The sequence below is a fragment of the Gymnoscopelus microlampas genome (genome assembly GCF_963454915.1).
Source record: "Gymnoscopelus microlampas genome assembly, chromosome: 11".
NCBI lineage: Eukaryota > Metazoa > Chordata > Actinopteri > Myctophiformes > Myctophidae > Gymnoscopelus > Gymnoscopelus microlampas.
Window position 1 is genome coordinate 32,188,781 of NC_139948.1, and position 20,189 is coordinate 32,208,969.

Here is a 20,189-nt window from a genome sequence, read left to right on the forward strand (position 1 = left end):
TACCAAAACTCATTAACACAACGTCTGATCGAAACCTAAAATTAATCACACATTGAGGGGCCTCTAAACATCACAGAGCCAAAAGTGATTTCACTTAGACACTTAAGGAGTACCACACATTCTACAACAATCACTGAAGGTAAGGAAAGTAGGCGCAGCTCATGTAAATGCCCTTTTTATTAAAGGTGCAAAGTATAAAATCAGACTAAAGGGCCATTCACACTGAGCACTATAACTATAGTCAAGTGGATGGCAGAGTTCACACCGACTATAAAAAAAATATACAATGGTGAACGATATAGTTATAGTTATCTATCTTTATAGTTTTAGTGCTCAGTGTGAATGGCACTTAACGTATTGATGTTAAGTGCCATTCACACTGCCATTTGACTTTTTTTCCCACAATTATAATGGTTAACAGTAAATAAAACCTAGCTATTGGAAACATTCTGGGATTACAACCACAGCACACTGAACAGCAGCTGCATTATTAGACTTGGAAGGTCAAGCAGATGAGCATCTGGAGGTTCCGAAAAGCACGGCCTAAACTTGGGCTATGATGTGAACCTTGGCACCACTGCTCAAAGGCACCACATAACATCCAGGAAGTCGCCTGGCTCACATTTGCTGTGAATTTGCTGTACATGGGAGTGTGGTTTTGTTAAGATCCCCCTCTGTCTTGTTAAACAAGGCAGTGCGTCAGAGCCGCTATAGGCGCATGTTGCCAAAGCACATGCTGCCCAGGGTGGGCTGCCCAGTGGAAAGCTACCGCTGTCAAACATGAAAACACAGTGGGGGCGGGGGAAGGGGGGCACAGATTCTGTGCTTATTTATAACACCAGAGACGCACCGTGATCTGATCACGTCACTTCTAGCTCTCCTGCCTCCCCCGTAGCACCCTTACCACTATTAGTCTCTCTTTCTTTCACCTCTCATTTCCATTTCACTCCGTCCTCTCCTTCCGTTATCCTGTTTACGTACATATTCATCCCTCATTCCTTGACAGTGACATTATCCTCACCCAATCCCCTTCCCTCTCTCCCCCAACCCCCATTGCCCCCTTCATCTCCGTCACCGGACTCCGTAATCCCTGAAATTTCATTATGACGCTCAGGTTCATTGGCCTATGTTTCCTGCCCATCCTCTCTAAAGCCATTTTTCTCTCTATCTCTCTATCTCTCTATCTCTCTCTTTCTCAAGCTCTCTCTCTCTCTCTCTCTCTCTCTCTCTGCAGGGGACATCCACAGGGCTATATGTCACACTCGCTCCGTCCCCGCTACCCTGGAAAGGTGGCGGATGCCTGGGGTTTGGATGCTGCTGTGGACCCCGCTGCTTCTGCCTGACTGACACCTGCTACCACCTCGGCTTTCACAGTGCAGACTATGGCGAGGCCAGGGTATTGCAGTTAACCATACACCAGATGCTACCATGCCTAAGCCCCTTCCTGCCCTGCCATTCATCGCTGGCCTGGTCCTCAGCATTCCAACCATGCAGCCTCTTCCTCTCTTTTTCTTCCAGACACTCAGTAGCTGTCGCTGCTTCATTCAGATAAAGGAGGGATGTGAAGCATCACAGGATCAAGAGCCACAATGAAAGGTTTTTTTCCAAAAGGAAAGCAAATTCCCAGTGGAAATAAAACCCACAGGGGAAGCAGAGTTTGTGTTGCTGGTACAAAGTGGTATGAGACAGCAAGAGGAACAACAGTGAGTTTAAACTCACTGTTGTTCCTGGAGAGGTCACTGTCGATTAATCCCGCCCACTCTCCTCCTCGCCCCTCCCCTCCCCTATCCTTTCCTTTGGGGGGGCGGAGCAGATGCGATGATTGACAGGCAAAATCCCTCACCAGCGACACCCGCAGTCAAAGATTTCTTTTTTCATTGCAGTTGAAAAGGCTTTAGAAATGTGAGAGAAAAACACCTGCCATGGATCAATGGAGTGGAATATTTTGTTAAAACTTTCTATACACGTTTGAAGGACCATGACAAAGACTTTTAATGTGTGGTAAAACTGAACGTCATGAAACCTTTAAATAAGCCACCAATTTGGTCAGCTGCTTGACACGTCACAGTTACATAACCCACAGAGTGCTGCGTGTGCATGTGTATAACCCACAGAGTGCTGCATGTGCATGTGAATAACCCACAGAGTGCTGCATGTGCATGTGTTTAACCCACAGAGTGGTGCGTGTGCATGTGAATAACACACAAAGTGGTGCATGTGTATAACCAACAGAGTGGTGTGTATGCATGTGTGTGTGTGTGTGTGTGTGTGTGTGTGTGTGTGTGTGTGTGTGTGTGTGTGTGTGTGTGTGTGTGTGTGTGTGTGTGTGTGTGTGTGTGTGTGTGTGTGTGTGCATGTGAATAACCCACAGAGTGGTGCATGTGCATGTGAATAACCCACAGAGTGGTGTGTGTGTATGTGACCCACCCGAGTATATCTGCCTGAACTAGCTCACAAGCTACGCATCATTAACATAATTGAATGAGGGTAATGAGGACAGTGGGCCAAATGAAAAATACAGCGGAGCCATTTAGGACTGGAGAGCTGCACACGCTTGGAAAGTGTGTGATAATTGAGGTCAGAGAGTAGCATAATTTAATCCTCCTCTACAGCCATGTGTGTGTGTGTGTGTGTGTGTGTGTGTGTGTGTGTGTGTGTGTGTGTGTGTGTTCGTGTGTGTGTGTGTGTGTGTGTGTGTGTGTGTGTGTGTGTGTGTGTGTGTGTGTGTGTGTGTGTGTGTGTGTGTGTGTGTGTGTGTGTGTGTGTGTGTGTGTGTGTGTGTGTGTGTGTGGCATTTACAAATCTATAACGGCTGTCCTCTCTAAACATGACCTTTGAACCCCCCACCCTCCAAAAAAAGAGAGAAAAGAACTGTGATCACGACCCTTGTCATTTTCCAGCCTCATAGCAGCGCACGTTGTAGTGGTTATGTAACATTGTATATGTTACTTTCCATGCTCGCTCTCATACTGGGGCGCAACTTGTGACATTACGACCCCCGCCCCAACCCCACATCTGCCTCACAGTCATTATTCAGCATCAGCATCCACATAACTGCCCTCTGTCACAGCCTTCACAGAATAGTTTCTTTTTAATCCGCACCGGCAGCCAGTGGGGCGTTCATGAGCTCCACAGGTGTGTCCCTCCCTGCAGACTTCCTCCCCCTGTGCCTACTGGCAGCATGCACATGCTATTTAGCACTGATTTGTCCAGCTGAAAGCCCCAGACTCACATACAGACTCATATACACGCACGCACGCACGCACGCACGCACGCACGCACGCACGCACGCACGCACGCACGCACGCACGCACGCACGCACACACACACACGTGTGTGTGTGTGTGTTAAAATCCTCAGTGTAAATTTTACTCTAAAAGAGTTAAATTAACACTGACGATTTTACAGTGTGTATGAGCGAGAAGGAGACCATTCAAAAAGACTGTTGGCTATGCCAGTCGACTACTAACAGCATTTTAATTGGAGGCGAAGAGGTTAAGGAGTGGAAAATACTCCATGTTGACAGAGCACAACCACAGTCTGCATGCATGTGCACGCACAACGCGTGATGGCTTAGCCTTAGCACACCCTTGCTTAGCTTGCTGGGTGCAGATTAGGCTCATCTGGGTCTGCTCCTCAGAGGCAAGCCCCCGTAAGCTGGCACACTGATGGCCTGGCCTATTAAAAACAGCTATAGGACAGCATAAACTAGATCTGAGTGGCCCCTGGGGACCCAGTGGGGAGAAAGTGAAAGGCCTCTCTCACACAAGCATCACTGTAACTGCCTTCATACCAGTGCTAACGATCTTAAGAATCTCCAGGGCCGGCGATTGTGAGATTCTTCCCTCGCTGCAAAAGACAGCACTGTGAGAATACCGCATCATGTCTCCCTTCCCTAGTCAGGTAGAAGCAATGCATGTGTGGTGGACTTCATCACATTAGGACATCTCACTGCAAGCAGCGTGTGACAACTATCTGGTATAAGTGGAAGCAGAACTTAAACTTTATACTTCGTCGTACGACAATGTAGGTCTCGGCATACGACACCGTCATAAAGCGGGCATAAATTAGGCCTTAGAAGTCCAGAAGGCTTTTTGATCTCTCTCCCTCCCTCCCCCATCTTAAGGGAAAAAAGCCTACTCCGGTATTCTCCTGTAAGGGTAATAAGTCAGTTGATAAGGGTAAGAAATCAGTTGATAAGGCTCAGAAGTCAACTGACTGCAACAGTATTGATATGTCGCTTGTTAAGAACATTATTGAATGTGTGGTGAAACCCCTTACACATGTCTGCAATCTATCTTTGACAAAGTGAATAATCAATTACCAAACAGTAGATTGTTTCAATGGTAATCGAAGACTCGCCCCAAAACACACACTCGCCCCCATTTTTTTCACAGAACGCTCACCCCCAGTGGTTCTTGTATTCTTGTATTTGTTTTACTGAGGTTAAGGTTAGGAATAAGGTTAGATTTAGGCATAGTTTTACTGAGGGTAAGTTTAGGAATAAGGTTAGATTTAGGCATAGATTTACTGAGGTTTAGCAATATCCGGTGGTGACCGTTCCGAGGTCGCCGGATTTGACCCAGGGTGAGCGTGTTTTGGGGCGAGCATTCTTGTATTTGTTTCAATGGATGACTGAAGAGGAAAGTATATTTAAAAAATCAAAAGGTAAGAACAAATTCAAAGCTTCACTGTATGTAGTTGTATTCAACGCATGTTCAGGAGTGGAGACCTCCCTCTGCTCAACCTCTGCTCAACTTGGTAAGGCCAAGGCCTTACCAAGTTCAGCTGCGCTGCTTATCTCTCAGCCAATCCACGCTGCAATCACCACAGTATAAATACACCTGCGATTGTATCACCTACCTGTTTGATTTTGCTGCTCGCAAATCTAAATTCCCTCCTCCTCCCCAACCACCTCCTTTCTCACCAATTTTGCTCATCTAACTTCGTTTTTTCTCCATCCTCCAGGAGCCCCAGGGCGGGGCAGTGTCGGAGCGAAGGCGACAGACCGCTCCTGAGCAGAGCAACTGCGGCGGTCGCCTGGCTCCCGAGACTATACCCCCACCCTGAGTCTCGCCCGCCTTGGGCTCCCCAGCAACACACATTCATTTCATTGTATTGTGTTCAATAAATAATGTTTACCTTGAGCAGAAGGTGTGGTCTCTTACTAGTGAAATTACAGTTAAAGGTGTGGAATTATGGAACACCATAGTGAAGAACTGAAGAATTGCAGTACATTTATCACGTTTAAGAAAATGTATAAAAACAACATATTGAAAGGATATTGCAATGAGCTCTGAAGATGAACACAATAAGTTACTTTTTGTTACTGTTTGTTTCTTGTTTCCATAGTATTTTCATTACATAGATTTTGATTCTTTAATTTTTTCCCTAAATGTTATTGGATTGATAAATAAATAAAAGAAATAAGGGGTAGGACTAGATACAAACCACCACTTGCATATAAACTCATGTCTGCATGTGCACTCCTGACCTATCCTCCATGTCATATTCTCTTTCATTCCTGTCTATCAAAATAAAACAGGAATGCCATACCCACTTAAACCCTATAGCCTACTTATTTGAATTTGGTCCCCCAGGGGTCCAATTTACAAGCTCACAATAGCTTGACTATTTACACTGAATGTTCTCCTATTTTCACCAAATGTTCACCTATTATGACAAAGCCCAGAATAGGGACGCTCAGGTTCAAGTTTAAAAGTTTGAGGCTAGCCTTCAGAGTATTGCTCTCATAAGCAAGTTGTGCAATATCCGTCCTGCTTATATTTTCTCTGTCTCTTTCCATTTTCCAATTAAAACACTTGAACCCTCGCACTCCTATTCTGGGCAAGTCATAATAGGTGAACATTCGGCATTTATTGTAATGGGAAAAAAGGAGACCCCTGGGGGACCCAGCCACGGATATGGTTTAAGTGGTTAACCCCCCCCCCTCCTTCCCTCTCTCTGTCTGTCCTCTTCTTCTTTCATCTCTATTCTGTCCTTCTCAGCAGCTTCAGTCATTGGCTGCGGTCGTGATCTTGGGCCTTCTGAACTCAAGACAGTGAAACTCAATTAAAGGCAGGCGCAGATCCACCCTCCTCTTTGAACTTCTGGGATCCTCACAATATGAAGTGGTTGAACCTTATGTGGCGCTAAATGCAAGCTATAGCCGTAAGTGCAATAACTCAATAAGGTGAAAACTAATCCCCGGCCTGCGTGTGACCTGAGATTCCTTCTTTTGTTTTTTCTGTTAAGAGGCATTAGTGCCACAGTAACGCTTCTGCCAAGAACAAACACACAGTCACACAGGTCTGAAATGCTTTGTAAACTCAATTTCAGTTGGTTGAGCACAACGCATTTTATAGAAGACAGATAACATTATGTGCAAACAACTGACATCTGTTCACAGCTTTTTTTCATGTGTGCTGAAGACCCAATAAAAAAAAATACATGAAAACATGCAGCAGCGAGAGATATGATGTCATCTCAGTTCCTGATGGTAGCAGCTTATTTGAGGTGATTTGCTGGTGGATTTCTGTGGAGAGGTAAAACTGTATGCATGCAAGATTTTATAGTTAATATATATATTTTATATTTATTTTCATACAATTTTCCCATTCATGAAAATAAATCTGGAAAAGCCATCTTGTTACAACCTCTGTCAGCCATGAAAAACTATAATATCTTTAAAAGATTTTAGTCAACATTTCGACAGCACCTACAGAGAGAGACAGCACTTATTAGAGGCACAAATGTCCTGAATGCTGATACTGGTGACAGTTCCATACATGTTTTGTTGGACTTGAGCACAGCATTTGACACCACTGTTAACAAGTATTATCAATAGATGATGTAAACCACTGTTTTGCAATGGTTTACATCATTTTGACACATTCTTTTATCAATTGGCAACCATATGTTTCCACTTCCTTCCCTATAACTTGTGGAGTGCTCCAACGTTCAGTTTTAGGTCCGTAAACTTCACTCGAGGCAGACAAGCTGCTCGTTCACGAACCAGAAGCAACCATAAACTTCCGCCGCCCATATTCAGCAAACTGCCTTGATTTTGACAGATCGTTTTCCATGATTGCTCTGCGATTGGTTAGTCCGTTGTTAGACCAACCGGATGAACAATGGGGTAACTTCATCACTCAGCCAATGACATTTGCATCTATTGGCTTGGTCTTTGTAGGTCCAGCCAAAATGTATCATCGTATCGGGTGGTGCTATAAAACCAGCTGCTAGCTTAAGAAAGTAAGGCTCCAAGTTATCAGGACCTGCCGGTTTTATAGCATCTAAAAGTTTGAGGGCTTTATGCACCTCTAAATCTGTAACCGGATTCAAACTAAAGGCTTGACTTACCATAACATGACCATCAACAACCATTAGGGAAATTTTCATGACTAATGTTGAGAGTTGAACAAGAAACCAGAGGCAACAAAATGCTTGATAAAACAACCAAGCATTTTGGCCTTAACAGAGATTTTATTAGTCCTTAACAATTCATGGGGGAAGCTCTCTGCCATTTGTATTTCCAGCAAAGGATTTAATAGTCTTCCAAAATTTAAAAGAATTGTTTTGATTGTTTGACGTTTCAGTGAGAGCATGATCAGCTTTGGCTTTTCTAATTGCAACTAATGGCCCATGCCACATTGCGCTCATGAAGTGACTTGGATAAATCTGGAGTGAAGTACACAATGTTTTGGTCTTTTACTCTGTACTTTTGCATGTTTGTTAACAATGTCAGTAAAACCATCATCATAAAATAATTTCCAGGAATTTTCAACAGCAGCAGTCAGGTTAATTTTCTACCAATCAAAGTAAAACAGGTCATGAAAAAACCCTTGGTCCATTAAATGTTTCATGATCAGGCTTTATAATGATTCATGGCTTGGTTTTCGGGAATTGTATTTCTAACTGTGGCAACAACACAGTGGTCACTAATATCATGTCATAATATCAAAACATAAGCAGCTGTGCACTGTATTTATGAGGAACATAGGTTAGGTTAGGTTAGAGTAGATAAAATAGAGATTCTTTTCAGGACATTTCAGATTAGGTCTAGTAGCAGTGGCACTGTCATAACTCTGAAAGACATCTAGCGAGTCACAATTACGCTTTACCATCAACAGATACTGGTTGTAGCCTGTTCCAGTTTAGATCTCCAATAATGACAATTTAATCAATCCAATTCCGTTCAATTCAGATAGAAGCAGCATTAAAGATGGTAGACCACCTCTGACAGTTGAAGGTGTCCTATAGCAACCAAGAACTGCAATATAGAGAGTTTTGGAGACTTAAAAGATCAAGAGCTAAAAGAAAATGAATTGCATACTCACTGATGAAGAGAGAAGCACATACTGTACATGATAAACGTAATAATTCATAAAGTTTGCGACACCCCTGCCCTTTTTGTGTCAGTCAGTCAGTCCTACGGTCTATTCATTATAACCATCAATGCTAATATCCTTGTTCAGAACAGATTAGCCAGGTTTCAGATGAAACAATTACATAAAAATGGTCTTGTACAGCCATGACTGATCAGACGGGCCATGCACGTCCAGAGTCAGAGGCAGGGGTAATGATTTGATGCCCGGGCCAGCACACAGCCAGATGCGCATGCCATGTTGCGTGGGGATTTGAAAACACTGCATGGGACATTTTGAAACGAATTAATTTTAGATGTCAGCAGGTCAAGGTCCATATCAATTCTGATTATCTTAGGACAGGAAGGCCGATATGAATATAGCTAACAATAATTCTACATCAGCACTATGAAACCGTCTTTACAGCACTATGGTTCATGCTTTTGAGAAAGCTTCATATTGCTGAAACGACAGCTCAATAGTACTCATCTGGGATTAGTCCTTTACAGGCATAAACATATAGGCTATACAATTGGGGTATACAGTACCAGAACACCATGTTGTCCTCTGACCAATCTATTCTATATGAACATCCAAAGGCAAGCGGCCGATCATGTGACAAACACCTTTGTCAGACACAGTTACACTCAATCACATCTAACAGACAGAAACAGCAGTGCCTCCAGGCAGATTTCAAGAGGACTTGACGAGTATAAACAACACCACAACTTTGTACAAAGAGTTTCAAGGATGTGAAAACTTCAAATAATAACCCCTATAGCTCAGCGAGTCTGCCATAATCTGCAGGGAGTGCTCGATCCTATTTAAAAGAATGGCCTCTTTGTAATGCAAGTTCCAGGGAGCGAGATGCCTCGCCTCGGTTCTCTCCATCTCGGCCGACATTAATGTGACACATACGGAGTGACCTTTGACCCCACCAGTGGCTCACTGAACAAACAGATGGGGTTGGGAGCATCTGGAGGGGCTCTCCGATGACCTCCAAATAGTTAATGTAATTATTCCGTACCCAGTGGCAGAATTATATCACACTTTGCCCATTCACCACCACCCATCTCTCTCCTATATGCGCCCAAACCCCCACCACTTGTGTAGTTAGTTGCTGGTAGCAGGAGGGGGGGGCTGTGGGAGGAACGCCTCTGCTGCAGTAACACAGCTATCAGATGATGTGGAGGAGGAGTGGTGATGATGAGTGTCAGGGAGCCACCTGCTAGGCCAGGGGTCTTCAACGTTTTTCACCCCAAGGACCCCCTAGCTGAGAGAGAGATGAAGCAGGGACCCCACCCTCTATGTTGTATAAAATTGTGTTTCAGATTAAACTTATTTTTTTTACTTGGTCTGCGCTTTTTTCCCTCTACATCTATGCCTCTTTGCCAAAAATATCCGATCTACAAGCTCACAACGCCTCGCAGCACGAGGCGTTGTGAGCTTGTAGTTCTGCTATTTTTGGCTTAAGTTCTTTTCAGAATAGGGATAATAGGGTTCAAGTGCTTAATGTAAAAAAAAACATCCTATGACACAAAGATTTGGCGGACCCCCTGTAGTAACTCTGAGGACCCCCTTGGCCTAGGGGTACCGGACCCCCTGTTGAAGACCCCTGTGCTAGGCCAATATGCAAACTGAAGCCTCACATGGGGCTAAGAGGCACCAGGAGATGTGCCAATCCAAACTTTCAGAGAGGGTGTACAGCAAGGCGACTGTCGCCAAAGGTAAAATGCTATTAGTCCGACGGCCCACTGTTCTGTATCACCATTGGTCCGATGGCGCTCATTATAACCGAGCCTAAACCTAACCCTTACCGTAATCTCACACCAACCTCAACATTTTCAGACAATTACGATGTCTGAATAATGGGCCATCGGATACCCACAATGGACACTGCCATAGGTCAAGAGTCAGGTATTGGGTATACAGGGTATTGTTACCATGAGGGCTCAATAACAACTTCTTGTTTACTCAAAGGTGGTAAAATGGAGAAAGGTATTATGTGCGGTTGCTAGATGTATCCTTAAGCTCTTTGTGTTTGATGCTGAGAAAGCATCATATATTTGGTGAGAATCCATATTAGAATGAATGTGAACTCGATTGCGACTCAAGTCACAATTTTGGTGACTTCAGACTTCACTTGTAAAAATGTAAATGACTTGAGACTTGCCTTACACTTACAGTTTATGTCCACTGTTGCATTGTTTTGAATATTCTTCCCAACATTTATTTGAGATACTGTATATTCTCTGGCCTAAAATTATTATTATTCATTTTCAGCGTGCATGCACGCACACGCACACGCACACGCACACGCACACGCACACGCACACGCACACACACACACACACACACACACACACACACACACACACTCACAAAGCACACATCAGCCCAATATATTGTGAATATATTCCCATGACATTTTGCCAATATCATCCTAATGCCAAGAGTAAAATTGAGCATTCTATTACAACATTGGATGTTGTTGACAGTGTATTTCAGAACACCCAACAAAACAGCATTATCTTCTGATGTGTCTGGGTGATAACATTAGCCAGCCCCCGACCTTCAAACTAACAGCACAGGGCGGATGATATGTATGTGATGTTTGCTGTCTGGCACACACTACACACACTACACACACACCACAGTTGTCCCCTGCTGCTCCTGATGAACAGTGTATGGCCATGTATTAAAGTTTCTGCTTGGTTCAGAAACATTTAATTGAATCGTAACTGAAAATGTAACTGAACCTCAGGTAGCATTGTCTGAGGAAGATCATAGTCATAGGATCAAAATGTGTTGCACCCTGACGCTATTGTGGCCCCCATCTCTCCTCTTTGAGATATGGAAATAATTTGTTGATAAATAAACCCCCAGGGGGGTCCCCACATGATTTTTGGGGGGTCCCCAGACGACGATGAAGTGACAATTTAAGGACTTTTGTCAACAGATATAAGAAAGAGGCACAAATAATGAAAATAGCTGATCTACAAGCTCACAACCCCTCGCGACGCGCGGCATTGTGAGCTTATAGATCAGCTATTTTCACAATGTTTATCTGCGGAATCAAGTCAAACTAAATGTAATGCCTCAACTCCTACAATTCCAAGTGCTTATCAGGGTGGGGGGGCAGTTCAAATATGATTATTTGGCGGGTCGCGGCCAAATACCCCGGGTCGGGGCAGCTTACTGCTATACTACTATACGTACTATAACTTGCATAATAGTGACTTGATTAGGCCTACTTGACCTTCAATATTTCTAAATCAGTAATGATTATTTATCGTTAGTCTTCTTAAAATAAATGTTCAGTACATTTAAGCAGTCAACACACATGAAACCTGTAAAACTGCCTCGAAACCTGACTCAACCAATGAATTTGTGCATTCAAAAGCGTATCTCTTGTTATGACATTGCCTGGCCCTTCTACTAAACACTGAAAACGACCCTGTGCAAGTCCATTAAGGGGGCATGCAGATAAATCGCTCTGTGATGAAAATCAAAGATTACAACAGACGCAGAGGCCACAACATAATGTCATGTCTTCCCTGTGTTGATGAAACAGGGATAAAGACCAATCCCATTTGTTTTGAGTCATGGATCACCACTCCTCTCAATACACCTACGTCAGCCAGTACATCCATCCCCGGGCTTTGACGGACAGGGATGGGGATAGTGGACGCATCCGCAAGCTAGCAGCTACTGACCCCAAAACCAAATGTCATGAGGGACATGCTGTATCATTTGCTATGGACCTCAGTCTCGAGAGAACAATGCAGAACTTGCTGATTCACTGAGTGTGAAATCCAGTTACAAGACAGCTCCAGACTTTCCCGCTCTTTATGTCTGCTCTCATCTCCCTCCTCTGCTGCTGTCATTGACTGAGACATGAGGTCCTAATCCTCCTATAAACCTCTGTTCTGATCAGAGATTTAGCTGCTGCTGCTGTTGATGTTATTGTTGTTGTTGAAGCAGAGGACATAGGCTGAAGGGCCTCTAAAGGACGGTTACTGCTGTTGGTCTCTTTGTGCCAACGTGGATAATAACGTGCCAACGTGGATAATAACATGCCAACGTGTGTGTGTGTGTGTGTGTGTGTGTGTGTGTGTGTGTGTGTGTGTGTGTGTGTGTGTGTGTGTGTGTGTGTGTGTGTGTGTGCGTGCGTGTGCGTGTGCGTGTGCGTGTGCGTGTGCGTGTGCGTGCTATAGGAATATATACATGGTTCTAATGCATGGTAGCTAGTGCACAGTGCAAGGTACTATAATACAGCTGAATGAGGGTGTAGAAAGGAATAACTTGCTTGGTAGCTAGGGCATAGTGCATGGTACTATAGGAATATATTCCTACTGGGGATATTGGGTTAAATTAACTTCATTAACAATGACGAGTATAAGTGGGACTATATGACACCAAATTACGGTTTGTTTGTTGTTTGGTTTATTGACCATAACAGTAGCCTGTTCAGGTGGTGGGTTTCAGCAGTGCATGCCTGTGCTGGGCGAAAGGAGCCCCCATGCTTGTGAGGTACAACATGCTTCATCGTTCATCTTCAGATGACTGTATACAGTATCATCAAATAACTCACTTCAATATTTTTGCTTGAGCTGTTTATACAACACATGCGGACACACAAACCACTACACTGTACATGCGCACAGATACACACACACACACACACACACACACACACACACACACACACACACACACACACGTACATATGTGCATGCACAGAAAGAGAGGAAATAGATATTATGCTGTAGTAATTGTTTGTTATACAATAGCGTACATTAGGACTATGTGATGGCTATGAGAGAAGTTTGTAAAGCGGTTTCACATTTTAAATTGTGACACAGCTCAACACATTTGTACAACTTGTACTTTCTCACAAACAGAGGCTAAGCAAGTTCTCTGTTTGGGAACCAGGGCAGTCATAAAGTAAGGACAGAGTGTTTTTAAGACAGACAGAGTCCATATGTCCGAGGTGGGGGGGGGGGGGGGGGGGGGGGTTACCTTTCAAAACACACTTGGACGGGGGGGGGGGGGGGGGGGGGGTTACCTTTCAAAACACACTTGGACTGTTAACTGGGGAGGGACATGCAGAGATCTACTGTTTATATCCAAGATGTAATTAAACTCTGTGGTCCTTCTACCAGGCCAATTACATTTCTTTGCCAATTCAATTTACTCTGGGTTGAGCAAACATCATCAGCCACCGCGGTTCACCACAGATCAACAGATCTGTGGTGGAGAGATACTGAATCGCCTCTGGTGAACCAACGGCAATGACATTCCCCTGTGCCTGTCTGTGCTGCATGCAGAGGAACACCTTCAGCCGAAAGATCACAACGTCCCCTTCCTTCAGTCCCAGCATGCTTTATGCCATCCGACAAGATGTTCTGGCTAGGACTGAATGTTGACAGTCCCTCAGAGTGATAATGTTTACCCACAAACACACGCCGCACTAAAGGTCGTTGTGTGACATCTAAACAGGAGATGGGAAGCCCGGGGCCAGATGCCCTCCATCCTGAAGTAGATTAATTTAGAAATGGTCACCTTCTAGGAAGGTGTGGCACGGATGCCCTCTGCTTCCCTTTGATACTGTATCCCTAGACCGTCTGAATTTCCTATCAATTCATGAGTGTGAGACAGAGAGACACAGAGGGGGAAATGAGAGAGGGAGGGAGAGAGGTTGGGGGGGGGGGAGAAAGGCATGCCCGTCTGCCTGCCTGCCTGTGCTGAGTCCATAGGGTGGCAGACATGGAAGGAATCAGGGTTACGTCTGCACAATGACCCTGATCTCACTCCAGTACCCACATTACCACAAAACCAGTTACAAAGCATGAAGCGGCGGGTGGGTGGGTCGCTGCTGATTGGTAGGGGTGGTAAACAGAGCCATGTGCTGCCTCTATGTTGTTATGGAACCAGAGGATGCTGACATTCATTAATTCCCCAGAGACACCTCTCAGAGTGGAGAACGCCCAGCACAGATGATTAGCACATATTGTTCAGTGCATTGTTCAGGAGTGTTATGCTTATGCATTGTACACACACAGACACACGCACACGCACACGCACACGCACACACGCACACACACACACACACACACACACACACACACACACACACACACACACACACACACACACACACACACACACACACACACTTCTAGGGCATTGAGTGGGTGTGAGGTACGACTGTCTCTCTCTAGCATTAGCAACCCCCAGAAGCAACAATTCACACATTTACAAAAACTGTTTAGCTTCAGTACAAATGGAGGACCAGACAACTAGAACTGTCCATTAAGTGACTGACCTTTCAAATGTTAACAGTGAGGTTGGGGCGACATGGCTGTGTGAGCCAGTCTCCATGGTAACAATCCCTGTGGTAGTCATGCTTTAGGAGTTTATGTGGTTTCATTGTTCACGGACATAAACAAGGGGAAGAAGTTACTGATTGAGCAACATATTCAGAGGCAAAGGGTAGAGTCAACCGCAACTTATTAGCAAAAATATCACTGCGTTGTTTCACATTTTGCGGTTGACATTAATTGCTTTGGGAGGATGTTGGAACAAAATGCGTAACTGTCGCTAAAGTGTGATTTATGCTTTGTTGCGTGACAGTGATCTGCAGAGACAGATCGACAAACTCGACAACGCATCATGCTGCGACACATTGTGAGCCTATAGATCAGCTATTTTCGGTGAGCAACACCCCCATACAACTAAGTATAACTTAGGCTTAAGCAATGCCCCCCAGTGTCTATGGAGACGCCCACTCAGGCCCTGGTAGATTTTATCTGCTGGAAAATGCACATAAACACATCCTCTCCTATACACCCCCTCTGTTTCCCACCCTCCCTGAGGGGCCTTCGTTTCAATGTTTCAAATGACCTCCGCCCACATGCAAACATGTCACGCACACACACAAACAAACTCGCTGTGTCCCCCACACGAAATGTATACATCTCATCCCAAACTACACCCAAGATATCGCCAGTAGCATACAGTACCTGAGACTGAATAGCGTTGTGCTTTCTATAGATGCACAGTTAAGTATACAGGTGGACCTGTCTGCAGCGAATAAACTGGCTGACCCCACTGTTGCAGCAGCAACCGGCCCAGTGCTGAGCAGGGCGCTTTTGTAAACACAAGCTAGTTACAATGAGCCGAAGGGTGTGAAAGAGGACAAGCCCCCGAAATATGACTAGCTAATTGTTACTGACGAAGAAGAACACATTTCCCTGTGAGGGAAGGAGCTCACATATAGAGTGATAGCCAGTGGCTTCTTGGAAAAGACAATAGAGATCAGAGAAAGAGATACACGAGAGAGAGAGAGAGAGAGAGAGAGAGAGAGAGAGAGAGAGTAACAGTACTTGACAGTGTGTGTGTATGCGTCCGTCCGTGCGTGCGTGTGTATGCGTGTATGCGTGCGTGTGTATGCGTGCGTGCGTGCGTGCGTGCATGCGTGCGTGCGTGCGTGCGTGCGTGCGTGCGTGCGTGCGTGCGTGCGTGCGTGCGTGCGTGTCTGTGTGTTTAACTGTGTCATTAAGTGGATCTCCAGACAACATCCCAGGTCTGGCCATCAGTCAGAGGAGCAGATGTAGCTGCTGGGTCATCCTAGTTCTGAGACAGCCACTGTAGGAGAGAATTCTAGAACGAGGACAACTACTTTGGGAGATGACACCAGATAGGTGAACATAAAGAACAGGTTGTGCCTCTCTCCCCCTCTCTCTCTCTCTCTCTCTCTCTCTCTCTCTCTCTCTCTCTCTCTCTCTCTCTCTGCCTTCCTTCATACAGCTCTCTTTTGCTTCTCCCCCCAAAGTCTCCTTGGGGTCTCCGAGCCATTGGCCTCGATCTTCCTCAGCATCCACCGATTTTTACTTTGACCCACTTTCTGCTGGACTGAAATTATAGCCACAGAGGCGACAGATGCCAAGAGTAAGGATCACAGTTGTCTCACCTAGACACACAACTACGCTCACATGGCGCACACCATAAAGGTCACATCTGGTCATAGTACAGCTTTTCTGGCAAGAGAGAGAGAGAGAGGGGAAAATGGGACAGGGGGTTGCATTGATAAACTCACATGGTGAAACAGTGACAGATAATAAAAGACAACACAAGACAGTCAAGAAAAGTAATCATTAACGTGAAAGTTGCGTGACAGCACCAACTCCCAAAGGAGGGACATGGGGGGATCGATGCAAGGGGCCAGTTACAAAAGAGCGACTCCTGTGTTGACTTTTGTGTCAATGTCACATAGTTAATTAGGCCAAGATGAGAGGAGTGAGGGACCAAGAGGAAGCCATTGGAGGGAAATGTCATCATAATTTCTCAACTGTGTTGAGAGATCGAGCCAGCTAGATCAACGGATAGAGATGTCGAAAATGACGAAAACAAAACAAGACACAACTAAAATACATCCTATGGGATACTGTCTACTGTAATGGAAATATGTGGCCAATAAGGAAGTGATAACTCATAATAATCTTCCAAAAAGTAAAGAAGCAAAAATAAAAAATAAAATAAAAGACAATACAGGCTGTAAGAGACTTATGATACAGGGAAGTTCGTTAATAAAAAGAAACTGATGATGTTGCATGTGCAACACTGTGCAATATGCTACATAAAATAGATTTCTCAGGCCTACACGGTGTGTGTTGTACTCACCATCTCCACTTGCCGAGGGTCCAGGTTTGGGGGTGCAGAGGATTGGACAGCAAACTGGATCTTCTTCCTCTCCTTGTGCTCCCCCTCATCCTGAGTTTCCTCATCGGACTCCACGGCCGCAAACTGGATCTTCTTCCTCTCCTTGCGCTCCCCCTCATCCTGAATTGACACATGGGGCTCCATGGCTGCGAACTGGATCTTCTTCCTCTCCTTGCGCTCCCCCTCAACCTGAGTTGACACATGGGGATCCATGGCTGTGGCTTCTGGGGATCTGACACCAAGTGGAGAGGGGGTTGCTACCGATGATCAGCTCCCACTTGCTGGGTATAGTCCCACTGCTGAAAACTCCCCTTCTTTCTCTCCTCTTCCCTCCCTCTCTCTCCTCTACCTCTTCTACCTTGGCTTCTCTTCAAAAACTGAAAATGAACTGCTTTTCTCTCTCTTCCTGAACCTGTTTATCTCTGTTCCTCTCTTTCTCCCTCTCACAATTCAATGCTCTCACTCTCTCTCTCTCTCTCTCTCTCTCTCTCTCTCTCTCTCTCTCTCTCTCTCTCTCTCTCTCTGTCTGTCTGTCTGTCTGTCTGTCTGTCTGTCTGTCTGTCTGTCTGTCTGTCTGTCTGTCTCGCCTCTCTCACTTCTACTTGACCGTCTGTAGTGTATGTTCTCTCTCTCCCTCTCGTTCCCTCCCTCACACAACCTGTGTAGCAGGAGTGAATGAGAGGCGTCCTTAGATCTAGTGGGGAGGAGAGGAAAGGGGAGGGGCAGAGCCACAGGAGGGGAGGGGACAACGTGAGTGAGGGAGAGGGTGAGTAGAGGATGGAATGGAGAGGGGGAGGGACTGCATGTATTTTTGTGTCTATCTCTAAGCTGGTGTTGAATTGTAATCAGAAGAAGAAAAAAAAACATAATCTCATTCCATCAACTGAGCCTCTTTTGGCCTCTATTTGTGAATGAGAGATTTGTGCTGAGAGGGGGGGAGAGAGAGAGAGAGAGAGAGAGAGAGAGAGAGATGGAGGGAGGGACTGGACAGTCCAGGGAGTGTGAGGGATAGAGAAGAAGAGAGTTGTGTCGTGTAAATTGGGGAATGTGTTTGGGATTAACTGGATTAAGGCTGTGCTGTTGACATGCAGCTCACTGCGTTGATAAGGCTGTGCATTTGCTATGAGACAGCGTGTACTAATGGACCTAATGAGTTCCAATGAAACTCCACTATAGGTCACAGTGACATGTTCATGATGTCCTTTATGCAAAAGGACATTATTCATAACTGAGAGGGAACCAATTTGAATGAGTGACACGTGCGTGCGCACACAGCATGACTGACTCTAATGGCATACTTTAAGAGACCCAAATGCTCTTACTGGAATGAAGATGCGTGGTTTCATGGCCATGAGTGAACTCCCTGGAATGCATGCTTAGATTCCACACGTCTCCTTTTCTCTGTCAAAATGACAGGGAAAGGCGATGTACTAGTGCTCAGTAAATGCTTATACTTCTTCGGGCAACCACATTTTTGTTTTCCACACTTTTTCCAGTTGAAATGATGTTGTTTCTGATCCTACGACATAAGTTTGGCGATATAAACATGTTGAATTGATAGGGAATAGCATATCCCATGTAAAAGGAGACCTGTACACAAGTCAAGTGTGTGCGTGTCTGTGTTGGTGGGGAGTGTGTACACATGTCTTGAAATGAAATGACGTACAGAAGTGGGATCCAGTAAAGTAGCAACAACCTAATAAATTGGTTGTTTGTCCAGCTATGAAGAGGTTGCTGAGAGGTTATTTAAACAAGACACTGCATGGGGCAGAGACAAAACAACACTGTGAACATGAATTGTGGCAAAATATGACAGATTAGGAAAGAGTGACAGAGAGATGGTGTCAGGAACTAAGAGAGGAAGAGGACTACGCAGACTGGATGACGAAACGAAAGGAGAGATTGCGAAGAAGGGCAGTCCAAGTGCTATTTTCAGGGCCTCGCTGTTATTTCACTCACATGGCCAAGGGATTTGGAAAGCGTTGGATTTGGCCTGTGGACAGAGTGGGGCTTTGAGCTGGTATGAAGGAGATACAGTAGCAGTGGTGGTGGGCGGCTGAACGGAGGTTTGTGTGCAAAACAGGTCATAGGGCACCTCCGTGTGGGGGTGCTATACTGTCTACAGGAGCCACAAACACATTAGACAGAGACACTGTTTATCCCACCAGCCAGAGCTAATGGAATATTCCCAACATGTTATTTATTCAGAGTGAGACTTCATTACTGGGCTTTAGAGCTTACCTCCATGCTACCCAACGCCTCCACAGTCCACAGTAACGTTACTTCTCCAGGGAGCTGGCAATTCCTTGATGCTTCTCCCCATCTCATGTCTGAAATATAACAGCCTTGGTTTATAGCAGGTTATGCAAAATTTGTACCAAATTTATCTAAATAATTGTTGAATATTTCTAAAGATTTTTTTCTGTTTAAGTCATGCTATTGGATTTAGACAAGTGTGGTTACATGTCACCCTACAGTACATGCATTTAGTTGGACTTACACAATAAACAGTACATATATGAGGAAATTAATCAACTGTATTTAATGTGGCTGCACATTCTTACCCACAGAATACCAGCATTTAATTAAACCACTAAATTAGCCCTTACAGCTGCACAACATGATGGAAGTTGCATGGATATTGGATACTGGGAAGAGAATTCAAAATGACACAGCTTGGAGAAAGGACAAGTAAAGGACTGCCTCAACAGGAAAGTGCAAGGGAGGCATGCAGAGCATAAGCAAACAGGATAACAAGTAGTGATCTGGAAATGTAATACAGGCTGTTGCGATTTACCTTCCTTTTCCTGTCTTTGGGGAGAGGGAGATAATTGTAGCACTTTTGTACTTGGGTATGTGGGAAGACTGTGTGCACTGATGTGAGCCGCAAACTTGCTAGTTCCATTCAAAAACAAAAACAGCACACCAGAGCCTGAAAATGTAATTTGGTGATGTTTTGCTGAAACTATGCCATTATGAAAACCTCAATGAGAAACAAAGCTAGCCTGTATGTGTTGCACTTCAATGCTTGCCTTCACCCTGCAGCTGGGCTGCACTCCACATAAAAAAAAATCCACATACACGACAACTTAATACATT

At 44.8% G+C, this 20,189-nt stretch overlaps 1 protein-coding gene across 1 annotated transcript in view; it reads right to left on the minus strand.

Annotated features, from left to right (window-relative positions):
* Positions 1-17,747, minus strand: part of ppp1r1b (protein phosphatase 1, regulatory (inhibitor) subunit 1B) — a 26,262-nt gene extending 8,515 nt beyond the window's left edge. The window contains exon 1 of the mRNA XM_084072382.1: positions 17,052-17,747. Coding sequence (XP_083928508.1) covers positions 17,052-17,303 — 252 coding nt within the window. The 5' untranslated portion in view covers positions 17,304-17,747. The remainder of the gene's footprint in view (positions 1-17,051) is intronic.
* Between the last annotated feature and the right edge of the window lie 2,442 nt (positions 17,748-20,189).